The sequence below is a fragment of the Crassostrea angulata genome, chromosome 10 (assembly GCF_025612915.1).
Source record: "Crassostrea angulata isolate pt1a10 chromosome 10, ASM2561291v2, whole genome shotgun sequence".
Lineage (NCBI taxonomy): Eukaryota > Metazoa > Mollusca > Bivalvia > Ostreida > Ostreidae > Magallana > Magallana angulata.
The window spans coordinates 52,217,892-52,230,481 of NC_069120.1; the positions used below are offsets into that span (position 1 = coordinate 52,217,892).

General features: G+C 37.8%; 1 protein-coding gene and 1 long non-coding RNA gene across 4 annotated transcripts in view; one reads left to right on the forward strand and one right to left on the reverse strand.

The window, feature by feature from the left end:
- Window positions 1–4,922, forward strand: part of LOC128167917 (uncharacterized) — a 39,607-nt gene extending 34,685 nt beyond the window's left edge. Inside the window, exons 3-4 of one of the 3 annotated variants that reach the window (XR_008241274.1) lie at window positions 2,483–2,667; window positions 4,908–4,922. This is a non-coding gene — a long non-coding RNA (uncharacterized LOC128167917). Of the gene's footprint in view, window positions 1–2,482; window positions 4,062–4,907 lie in introns of those variants that run through there. The other 2 variants (XR_008241273.1, XR_008241272.1) reach the window with 2 other exon arrangements.
- LOC128167916 (CD151 antigen-like) lies at window positions 200–8,960 on the reverse strand. The gene is made up of 9 exons (XM_052833909.1): window positions 8,823–8,960; window positions 7,979–8,044; window positions 7,522–7,722; window positions 6,843–6,917; window positions 4,996–5,112; window positions 2,442–2,535; window positions 2,033–2,175; window positions 1,714–1,797; window positions 200–1,596 (listed from the first exon to the last, which is right to left on the reverse strand). Exons 2-9 carry the CDS (start codon window positions 8,042–8,044, stop codon window positions 1,531–1,533), a joined length of 846 nt encoding a protein of 281 aa, XP_052689869.1. The 5' UTR covers window positions 8,823–8,960; the 3' UTR covers window positions 200–1,530.
- Window positions 8,961–12,590: the final 3,630 nt, after the last annotated feature.

Here is a 12,590-nt window from a genome sequence, read left to right on the forward strand (position 1 = left end):
GGCCTAACGATCTGATCGCGGCTTAGTGATCCGTGAGGAATCATTTACAATAGGTCGGGTACAGGTTGGTAGGAGGGGATAACTCGTACAAATACCTGTTATCGCGAACCTACACAAATATCTTAAATATCTTTGAATATATCAAAATTAAAAGCCACACACAACTACAAAGGCCACCTCTAATCAACAAAGAACAGGGCAAATATTGATTATTTCACATAGTTACTATAAATAGAGCACTTGACCATTGACCAAATAAGCCATGCACTTTTGAGGGCGCCCTTGTACCTTTATGACTTAATAATCCACGTATATCTGAAAACCCATACAAGTTAGTTCTTCAAAGTAGGTATTACATAGTATCTCTTTTATTACATAGACAACGTTGAAGGACGTTTATAAGGGCAGTTCAACTTGTTTTTACCACCATCTGTAATGACCCGACAAGATAACGAGATGAGCTGGTGCAGTCCCTCTTGCGGGGGCCTCTAGGGGTCTATTGAGCGGGAAACTCCAGCAATTCCGAGATAATTGTTTAACACAAGAAAAAGAATTCATAATGAGTTATGGATATTGATAAATCACAGCCGTTGATCAAGAATTAGCTAAAATAAACACGGGCTGCGTTCATATACAAGACCATGTGCGTCTGTTTATAGAATAACCCGAAAGGTGAGGCATGTGGCCATTAAGACGGGGATCTAATTGATTTTAACATTTTCTTCTGTACAACTGGATAAATAACAGCGCTTTCTTCTTGTCGGATAAACTTTTCTTATCGAATTTATTTACTGATTATTCCATGGGTGTGAAACCTCATTTGTTCAATGTCGGATGAGGCAAGAGGAAGGCGCGCTTCTTGCCCAGATACGGCACTGAACGCACGTGCCCCGAGCAGACGACAATTAATGTCTCTGTCAGAAAAAAGCTATATTTACATACTCGTATAATCTACCAAGAAATATCTTGGACCATTGTCTTACAAATGAAATAGCTTTGCTAATGACAATGCCATGTTCGAAAGTTAGTAATTTTCTCCATGAAATCCCCCTTGGACCATAGGATTTCATCTTCAGAATGCGACCAATAGGACTAAAACCTTGCCATTAATAAGTACACGCCATTTATGACAGTGCGCTAGTATGCATGGATCGTCACATAAACGTTTCGAACACACGAATGGCACTTACAAAAAATTCTTTTACGTGTATGCCCCATTCGCAAGTTCTATCAATTTCAAGACTTTGAACTATAAATTAATCTCAATTACCCGGGCTTCTCCTGAACTCGATTACGTATATTCTACACGAATTTCCTCTCACTCGAGCTTGAGAAAGAAAAATCCGAGAGAAAACACCAGTGTTTCTCTTTATAATGGCTGAATCATCAAGATTAACTTCACGAGCGACCCTTTCCAAAACGTAGCACCTGTGACATCTGCATATCTAGACAAAACCCCATAAAGCCTTTATTAAAACAAACTTTTTATTACAAAAAGTAAACTCATATAAAATCTATTATTCAACAAGGTCAATATCTGTATCCTCGGCTCCGGATGGACCGGCATAAACACACTCCAAATATGACACCGAAAAGCTGTAAAAGAGAAGTAATAAACACAGGTATAATCAAGGTGAAGTCTGTACGAAGACGGACCCGACAATTACGGACGCCGGTCTCAAGTCGTTACAGAATGATAAAGGATATAGTTACCATGACAACAATGGCAGCGATCGCGATTCCTCCAATCATGAGGGCGTGTCCTTGGATGTAGTGTACAATTTCGTCATAACAACCCTGCAGATATAGCAAAAAGATCAAAATCATTAACGATGTCTTGTCACAAGACGATTTGAGTTATTGAGGTGGTTTTTTTTGGGGGGGGGGGGGGGTCTGCCTGGCTTCTTGTAATCAAGACTACAGTTCAATCTGTTGTTTTAATTTTTTTTAAACCATTAAGTCTGCAGAAAAAAAATATTGCTTTGGGGAAACGACAGCTAGATTTGTGATAGACTTGGTCAAAAGCTGATACCGTGTGGTACATGTGGGGGTTCTTCCGGTAGGGGGCGCTATACGGAGGGTCGGCGTTTGGTGGTCCGTCAAAGGACGAGGCCCGGGAACACATTGTGACGTCACCATTAGGATTACAGCAGCTCTTGGGGACTAACAGGTCACCTATAGAAAAAACAGGAAATTTAAAAACTAGCATTAAATGTTTGATTTATTTTATGTATACCTGCATGAAGCAACATAGAGCCATATAAAGATGTCATTCAAACCGTTTCGCTCCGAGACTTCTTTTGATATTGTATTTTTTTTTTAAATATACCGGTATCATATTATATTTCATGTTAAACATCATCAGTTTCAGAGAACTAAACAATCCTTTTATTGACTGGAATTGGATTCTGAAATCGCTGACTTCTTATTGGTATTCTTACCGGATTCTCGTATTCTGTACCATTCTGATTTTGTTTTGTAGATTGCCCACGAGTCTGTGGAATTGGCATCGCCCGACACTCCACAGCACTTCAACTGTAGAGGGAGATATTCAGATGTTATAAGAGACCAAGAGTGGAAATGGGGAAATGTTATAATTGTCTGGAACTCGACAATATCAAAAACATATTGCCGTATTTCGGAATGGATTAGACTACATCATTACATGTACTTAGAATTTATGAGTTGAAGACATTAATAAATGATTATAACAATTGAAAAAGGAAGGAAACCGGTTTTTCTTTTGTTTGCATCAATAATCCATTTGTTGACTCAAAATTGATAAACACTACCTATCCAGAGAAAGTTTTTTTTTGTGAAACGCAGAGATTTGAGTTTTTTCAATATTTCAATACTCAAATATTTAGACTTAGACTTAAGGTTTTTTTTGGTGATATTCAGAGAGTTTGGGTACTCTATATGCAATATTTTGCAAAAGAAAAAAGAAAACTAAGTTCAACAGCTTGTATTTTGCAAAAATTATCAAAAATCAAAATCCAAGTATTGTGCTACTCTCTAATATATGTACAAGTGATCTGCAAAACAAAAACAAAAAAAAAGTTTCCTATCCTGAAATCTGTAAGAAGACTAATCCGTTCAAAAAGGGTTACTTTTTTGGCAGCCGCCCGCCCGCAATATTTTACCATTTCAATAACCGGATTTAAAAAGCATCGAAATTTGCCTGTTGGTTCTACAGTGTACATGTATTTTCTTGGAGTAGTGAAGCTATGCTCCGCTTATCCGTTCTCATAGAGAAAAAGCCTGCTTGGGGACTCGGACAGCTTAATGTCAGGCAAAAATTGTAGTGACCGATTAACTTGATCCTGTTCGAAGGATGCACTGTAAACCAACTTTTATTCCAGAAGACTGTTTTCGCGATATACCGCAGATAACCGTATTCGCAGCGACTAATAATCGCGACGACGAGGCTCTCGTGAACCCGACGAAAATTTATCGCACGCGAATAAAAGTTAGTCTACAATAAATATGTCCACTATATATTATTATACAGTTATTGACTGGGTATGAGGGCGACGTTTGATTTGTTGGATGATGCCCAAAGCCGAGAGCAAACAGTCAAACAAACCTTACGTCGCCAAAATCCCAGTCAACAGCTGTTTTGTTAAACTCTTTATTCGTGATTCAAGTATAATTTTTAGTAGCAGTCATTCAAGTTATATATGGGGTTCAAACGAAATACTAATATATGCTCTGAAATGCTGATGCTTAATTCTTGCCCCTGTTGTGTGAAATTGACGTATATAATACCGTCACAGCCCAATCATGGCCCTAAATTTGTTTCAGAATAGAAACCAATCATTGAAAGTGTGTAAATATTCCGATAAAACCTTCACTACCGGTGTGTAGCTATAACTATATACTGCACGGGTTCTGTAGTATTCTATACACCTAGCTTGGCCCACAGGAGGTGGCAACTCCAATTAGATATTTTTCTTTAGCTGACACAAAACAATAAAAAAGATTCATTTTACAGTTTTTATTGCTGGAGAGGAATTATATTGGTAAAATGTTATGAAATACGAAGTAGGGTGTGTTTAAAAGAAGTATGGTTCTGAGATTTTCGCACAAATTGCGCCGTTACAGAGGACTTTTTGATGGATTATTCGAGTTTCGACAGATATAGCATGCTTTTTGACAAGATAATTATAAATTTCGATGGCTATGATCAGTGGTGCGATGGGATTCTAATAATCCCATAGCATGCATATAAACCAAGCAGCTGAGAAAGAGGTTGTTGGGATCGGGTCCATGGTGAAATTAGATGTCCTGGAAATTTTAAGCTTCTTCCGAATGTTAAAATATAACGTTATGATTCGCAACGGAGAATTACACCAACAGTTTGTTAATGCTTCTTTCCTTTTAGATAAAGATATTTTCCCGTATTTTCCGACCTACTTTCGGGAAAGTAAATCTGAATAAATTGCGTGTTAGGAGGATTGTGCTGGTTTCTAACAGCCCTCAATCTGTCATTGAGATGTTCCTCAATCATACCAACTGTCATTGAGATGTTCTCTTTTTTCTTTGAATTAATACATGATGGAATAATGGAGATATTTATTTGCCGTGATGAATTACATCAAAGCAATTAAAAAACATAGTTTCAGATTTTCTAAAAGAGAGAATTAATCTGATGAGTGGTTACGTTAAAACGGCGCTTTCTACAAGTTGTCTAATGCCTCGGCCAAGAACTCTTTCCTACCTGTTTTGAACTGAGGGTGTTTAACAATTTTTCCGTGGGTTTGATTAATATAAAATAACAGTCGTATTTGGAGACGCATTTTGATGAGTAAAATATTCACTTAAAAGCTGTATACAGAGTATGTCGGGGGTTGGGGGGGGTTATTTTTTGTTATATTCTCTGAAATCGGATAATTTGGTTTTCATAGGTAGAACACAACACAAGGGGAAGTAAACAGACCAAATGATTGAATCAGGTTGTATATGGATAAAAACCGAGGTTCTGACGTCACGTACCTGAGTTTGTAGAAAGTCCCACATTTCGGTGACGACACGGTTTTCTGGGTTCTCCTGGTCCACGCCGTACTTCTCCACTAACACTGTCTTCATGGACTCTCTCGTCTGATGTGACGTCTACAACAGACCCAACAGTCAAACGGTGGAAGGAGTCAAAATGTCGGCACTTGGCCATACAGTAAACGATGGAAGGAGTCAAAATGTCGGCAGTTGGTCACACAATAAACGGTGGAGGGTGTCAAAATGTCGGCACTTGGCCATACAGTAAACGGTGGAAGGAGTCAAAATGTCGGCAGTTGGTCATACAATAAACGGTAGAGGGTGTCAAAATGTCGGCACTTGGCCATACAGTAAACGGTGGAAGGAGTCAAAATGTCGACACTTGGCCATACAGCAAATGGTGGAGGATGTCAAAATGTCGGCACTTTGCCATATCGTAAACGGTGGAGGATGTCAAAATGTCGGCAATTTGTCATACAATGAACGGTGGAGGGTGTCAAAATGTCGGCAATTTGCCATACAATGAACGGTGGAAGGTGTCAAAATGCACAGAAATTTAACAACATACCACCAGTATTTGAACAACAAACCACTCAATATGGGGTCTTGTGGCGTATAACTCATCATTCAAAAATGAAAATACACTAAAACCACACAAGTCTGCGACACAATAGACTCAAATGAACCACTGCATGATAAACAACTAAACAAGGAGTTTACTAGGGGTGTCTTTAAAATTTTAATTATTTTGAATCAAAAGTTAAAAATGACTATTGATATCGTGTAAATACGTAATAGTTTTAAGATCAGTGAGAGACAGTGCCAAAAATGTTACTGACACAAAAGGAAAAATAACTTTGCCATCTGTATCTTAAAACATTTCTCCCAAACACTTCAGGCTCAGAGTAAACTGTGACGTGTGATGATAACGGCTATGGCTGCAAGAGACCACACAGTCACCAAGGAAACAGATGTGCATTTTACAACTTGTCTAAAGGATGTTAAACTGTAAATTTATATTCACAGATTAACATTCTATTAAAGTATAAACTTGACTAATAATCATTTTTTATATGAAATACAAAACAAAGTAATAAAAACGCCTGATTAAGCATTTACAATTTTTCACAAATCTTACAAAGAGACCTTTTTGCCTGTTTTGATATTATATTACAAATTTTTATCGTTAATAAAATGTCAGAGGTCGAGAGAAACACTATCTGCTGGCATAATACATTGTCTCTTTGTCCAAAACACTGAGTTGTTAGCGATGTTGAATTTAAATACCCCCTATTTGAGAAATTCAGCCATACTGACAGGGCTATAGAGTACATCGGCCTAAGATTGTACGAGTACATACAGACTACATACAGCTAGTGACTACTGCAAAATCACAACATACCCGGGAGAACAGTATCTGCCCTTTTCAAAGAATGGATTTAACATTTATGGCTACACTGCCCGTCGTTGCGTCACTAGGGATGACACCCAGCTGGTAGCCGGTTGCACAACTAACGTGTAAATCCCCGGCCGCCTCATGTCTTTTATCACATCAATAAATGATCATGTTTTATGCCGCGATAGTTCTACCTGAGCCACACAGCGGCGCTAAGTCAATTATTACTACCATCAGTAACAAGAGTCATACACACCGCAGTACAACTACACGAAGCAACGTGTGTCGTACTCTTCTTCTTTTTTTTAAATTTAGCAGGAAAAATTGTCATATCGGAAATGTTTGTAGTTCCACCAATAAAAACAACATGAGACATGTACTATTTATGTTAATCATGTAGGTGTAATTTAAATTTTGGAGTTAAATAAGAATCCCTGTAGAAGTGACTTACCTGTCCAAGAAACAGGAAGATGAGAACCGCCGTGGTCAGTAGTACAATGAACACAATGGTCATCAGGACGGAGTACTGAAACAGTAAGCAACGACCTTGGCATTACATACGTGACCTTGACCCCATTATCATAAACCCAGTGTTGACTGCACAAATTCACCGGATCAGTGGGATGAGATAAATCGAATTACTTTGTATTGCATTGATATGTTGCACAATAGAGTAAGAAATATTGCAGTGGCGTCGGAAGCAAATTGAACGTGGGGGTGCTAGACTAATCCTCAGAAATCTTGACAAGCAAAAGGGGGGGGGGGGGTAGATTACCTAGGACTCCAACATCTCAATATTTCAACGTACATTTAGGAACAATTATCTTTCCTGCGAGAAAAAGTGGGCCCCCCCCCACTTTTTCTCGCAGGAAAGATAATTGTTGAAGGCTGAACCCTTTATGATGCTATGTGCCTAATGGTTAGGTTTAACTTTGCAAAAGCCCCCCCCCCCCCCCCCCCCCGGTTCCGACGCCTATGTATTGTATTATTGAATGTCCTTGACTTCTTCACTATTTGGAAAGTAGACATTGGAGATCTTCCGGAGGTCTCCATACTGCAAACGAGCAAATTAGGATTACTCTTGCAGCTCTCCAATCGACCAAACGAATACACCCCTACTTGATACTTACAAGGGCTAGAATAATCTTGCTTTCTTTGGTGGCGCCCACACACCCACACAGCGATATGATGGCGATAGCGGCGCCTCCCGCAATCGCCACATACGCCGCAATGTGGTAGAGTTCGTTTCCTAGGACACCAGACAACTCTCTCGGTCCATAGTCAGAGACCAGGATGTAGACACCTAGGGCCGTACACGCCGCACCTGCCAACTGAAATAAGAAGGCGGGAATTTTGTTGAATTTTTTGTTAAGAATTAAATCAAATTGGTATATGCATATAATATTTCTGAGGGTCAGCAATTCAAATAGGCGTTTTGAAAGTAACTAAAGGGTTATGTTCCGAAATTATTAATTTTGGTTTTGTTTTTGTTGTTAATGGCCCAGGGATGTAAATATTAGAACATGACACTATCAATTGACAAATTCACATAATACATGGTTTAGTTAGATACAGAATCAAACATACAAAGACGAGCAGGTTGAATATAAGAGAGCCAGTCTTCAGGAAGCTCATTGAGCCCGACATCGTCATCTGAAACAAAGAACAGAAACTCAGGTATCCACAAGATCTACATCGGGTCCGAGGAGAATAAATGGACTGCATCTTGGCTACTATAAGCAGTAACTTGGCTACTAAATGTGGAAATCAAACGTATTGTTTTCAAGTACTGAGAGCAACCATTCTTAATTTTAACCAATTTGAATTCAAATTATCGTAATACCTATTAATGATTTACTATCGATAGTATCAATCTATAGGATTGTTGATTACTACCGCGGTTGCAAGGTTGCGCAACACAAGGAAGTGATTATGCGCTACGGGGAAGTGCTGCATTTTTATACAGATAATCATCAAATATTGTACTATCGACACATTAGGGGAGAAAAAACAATTGCTCAAAACTAATGACATTTTCTCCATTAGTGGGTTTTACTATATTTTTTTATTTACTAATTTATTAAAAGATGGCAACAATTATTAATCAAATAAAAATGTTACATCAGTGTAAAAATCTATAAGACTTTTTAACTATTTTTCGTGTCTATCAAAATGCTTTATGTTTAAATATTCCTAAGGTCCATAAACTAATTTAAATACATATATAAAGTTTCGCTCCTAAGCTTGTGAAAAGCCTATTACTATTTTCATACTATAGGGTGAACTTTTCTACAGAAACAAGCGTCTGTGGTCAATTAATACCAACAAAATTATAAATCATAAATAAAGTAGAGTTAGTTTTGTGTTAATAAATACATCGAACTATTTATCAAACTATATTTTAAACAATTGAAAAAAAAAAGGTCCTTACCTGTCTAAAGGTGCAGTTACACTGCTGAATTCTGATACACGTGACGTCAGCGAGTTACGCGAGGTCTCCTCGGGCTAGCACAGGACTCGGGTTATTATGTCACAATGCCGGATACACCCGCCTGTGTTAGTCGCTACCCTGACCCAGCTCTGCAGTCTGCACACCATCAAAAATTACCTTAAAAAAAAGTCTGCTGCGACAAAATGTTGGGGGAGGGGAAAGCCTCCCCCCCCCCCCCCCCATAATAGGTGCCTGCATAAAGAGTCTAACAACTACCGGTAATCATTGTTCGTTGCTACCACAACATACTAGACTAAAGTATCGATATCGGACACTGGTTGGAATCCTCCATGCGTTATAAAGACTAGATGGACACCTCCTTTAGGCGCATCTTCTTTATTGTACAGATATACTTCGTTATCCCCCCCCCCCCCTTATTAATTAACACTTTTATAAACTCCGATGCAATACGAATCTGTCGTTTCTGTTGAGCTATTGAAAAGAACGAGGACTTATATGACCTGTTAAATCCGCCGCATCTAGATTATAAGAACGACTAAATCTATAAAAAGAAGATTGGGGGGGGGGGGGGGGGGGGTGGGGGGGTGAGGTAGTGCAAATGCCCATCTGCATGGTGTCGTCGTAAAATGTAATTTAAAATTTATTTTTTCCAATTAAATCTTTTGATATTTTTTAGTACAAGTTTGCAAAAGCACAATTTCAAACTATATTCAATTTTCGATATTTTGACAAAGGATAAAAAATGTCGCCGTATATTTTGGTGGTATCGAACAAACAACATAAAAAGCCTATTAGCCTATATATACAAGGTGACCTAATGTCTGGTGCTTTGGTGTGTTCCTTTGATAATGGGGTATTTCAGAAAAAATGTGTGCAAAACGGGAACTCGACATTTTTACTTGTGTATTATCAGCGCATAAACGATGAAACCAGATGAATTTTAGGATTGTTTTAGAAGTGTTTTATAGGTTTATAATAACTATCGGCATTTTTTTTTTCATTTGATAAAATAAAAATAAATGATATTTCCGATCACTGAGAAGAAGTAGCGACTTCGAAAGCAGTTCTTATGACATCCCCGCTTTAATAGTATATCGCGGGGTCACTTTCTGGAACATGTATTTCAATCCAGTAGCTAAAGTTGCACAAAACTTTCCGACAAAATGATACTTTTAATATTGATTCGATATACCCCAAACTGAAGAAGGTTGAATATGCATGAATTAGTCCTATATTTGATGTTTTGTGCAAAAATCTTCATAGTTTTTGAAGAATATAAAACTGCCGATTTATAATCGTACAGCTTGGGCTGTTCGATATTCTACGTTTTACGTCACTTCATAATACCAAACCTACGAGGGAGGGCAATTAAATTAAAACAAAACAAAATTTTCAAACAATTTTTTTTTCATTTACAATTACAAAAGTACAGTGAGTATTCAACCTATATACCTGTTACCTCTTTAATGGTGATCTTTCCTAACACTCCCATGGAGTATCTGATTTAGAGTCCTTAATGTGCTCTAAACTCTAAGAATTTCCACAGATTACAGTATTTACATGTATGTAAAATCGAACTGGTAAATATCAAATTCAAATTGAGTTTTGTTTGGGTTTTTTTCAAAACCCAATGTCTCCTGAACCTAAGTTACGTTAAATGTAGAATTAACTTTGGACAACCTTAAGACTGTATGGTAGTTTCATCTGTTAATGATCAGGCACGTAGCATCGGGGGGGGGGGGGGGGGGGGGGGGGGTGGGGGGTGGGGCAGGGCCCCCCACTTTTTGCGTATACTTTTCTTAAATTTGCATACAAAAAAAATTGTACTAACATTGAGTTGCCCCCCCCCCCCCCTCCCGCTTTTATGGGACCATGTAAAAAATTGAATTGTAAATAAGGAAATAAACAGTGAAATTGAAGTAACTGAAGTAAATGTATACTTCCTCTCCCCCCCCCCCCCCCCCACTTCACAGATTGCTTGTCAAGATTTTCTGGATGAGTCTGCCCCCTCCCCCCCCCCCCCCAACTTTCAAAAACGATGCTACGTGCCTGTAATGTTTTAAAAATGCAGTAATTATGTCTACATTTGATAGGTTTTGTGAAAAAAATCTTTAAAGCTCTTGAAGTATATAAAAATTGACGATTTATCATCAAACAGTTTGTCAGTTTCTTCAATTATTCAAGCTACAGCATAAATGAAAAATATTTAACAGCGTATTCACAAGACTAATTACTTTCTCCACTGATGACAGCCAAACATTAATTAAATATTTACGTATGATATTTTATCTTCAAACTTTTAATAACTTATGACCGTAGGTTTGTTTCATCTGTTGATGGTTTTGTACACTGCATAGTCCGAAAACACAAAACGCGATGCGATTCAAAATACCACCAAAAGACTGTATATCTCATTGAAAATTACTTCTCATCCAAGCTTGACATATGAGACTCGTATTATACTGTATAGAGTGTCCATCTAAATGGAAATCATCATTATTTATTTCTTGCATCAAGTATTAAGTTGACTATATTTTGTAGTTTAAAACTTTTTTGTTACGTAATCCTTTGTTCTTGTTTACTTTTATAGAAGATAAAATACTTCTAAATCTAAAAACAATCCAATAGTTACCAAAGTGGCCATTCTTTAAAATAATGGATAGAAAAATGCCCATTCTTAAAAAATAGCGATTATTCACAAATTGTAATAAGTGATTAGCAATATCATTTTCTACCTTATTGTGTTATTACTATAACATCTACATGTTCGTGTTTTTTTCCGAGATGATACTAGGAATCAAAGTAACGATAAATTATATCAATGACGCCGAGGACGAAGCGTGTGTTTGTGTGTGCGTGGGGGGGAGGGGGGGGGGGTGCGAAGTGCGAACAGGTTTTGCATAATATACATTAACTGAACAAAAGGTGAAAATCATATAAAAGAAGTAATTAATCTTTGGATATTATTTATTGTTATACTTTCATGTTAAATACTGAAATCTGATTGGTTAAGACGCAGTTAATAATATTTTTTGTTATACTTTCAGGTTAAATACTGAAATCTGATTGGTTAAGACGCAGTTAATAATATTTTCTATTACCCTCAGCGTTAGCAACGCACTTAGCAACGGGCAACATTAAAAAATGTTACATGCGCGAAAATTACGCACGTACGGTTCGCTGTAGAATTCACGTTATTCCTATATAAAAGCAGTAAAACTTTCTTAAAAATTAAGACATTCAGTATAACAAAATAAATAGTGCCTGTTTGGGAGGATAACAGTTGAAATTGACACCCCGAGAAAACCATTGTCAACCTCCGCTTCGCGTCGGTTGACAATGGTTTTCTCGGGGTGTCAATTTCAACTGTTACCCTCCCAAACAGGCACTATTTATATAATAGCACCCGTTATTTAATAAATTTTTTTTTTTTTTTGGGGGGGGGGGGGGGGGTTTGAACTAGTCACTCCCCCCCTCATCTATATGCCCCCCCCCCCATCTTTACGCCCTGTTTTTAAAGACTTGCAGTACCCGTACGTTACCAGAAAAATGTTCAGTAAGAGGAAATTCATCGAATACTTTTTCAATGGCAGACAATCCCAAAACTAATTCAACATCTCTAACAGCAGATCTCGATTTAACAGACTACTAGTATAGGCCTATTCCGTCATTTTACCGTAAAGCTAATTTGCGGCTTCTCTCCAACCTAAAGACGTGCATAACAAAGGGTGAGGGAACTTTTAGTCA

What these genes read in the sequence shown, in the direction of transcription:
- LOC128167916 (XM_052833909.1), bottom strand. Translation starts at nt 8,044, where the DNA reads ATGACGATGTCGGGCTCAATGAGCTTCCTGAAGACTGGCTCTCTTATA. An exon ending in TATTCAACCTGCTCGTCTTT is followed by an intron (nt 7,723 to 7,978) that starts GTATGTTTGATT and finishes TTCTTATTTCAG; the next exon opens with TTGGCAGGTGCGGCGTGTAC. An exon ending in TCGCTGCCATTGTTGTCATG is followed by an intron (nt 1,597 to 1,713) that starts GTAACTATATCC and finishes TCTCTTTTACAG; the next exon opens with CTTTTCGGTGTCATATTTGG.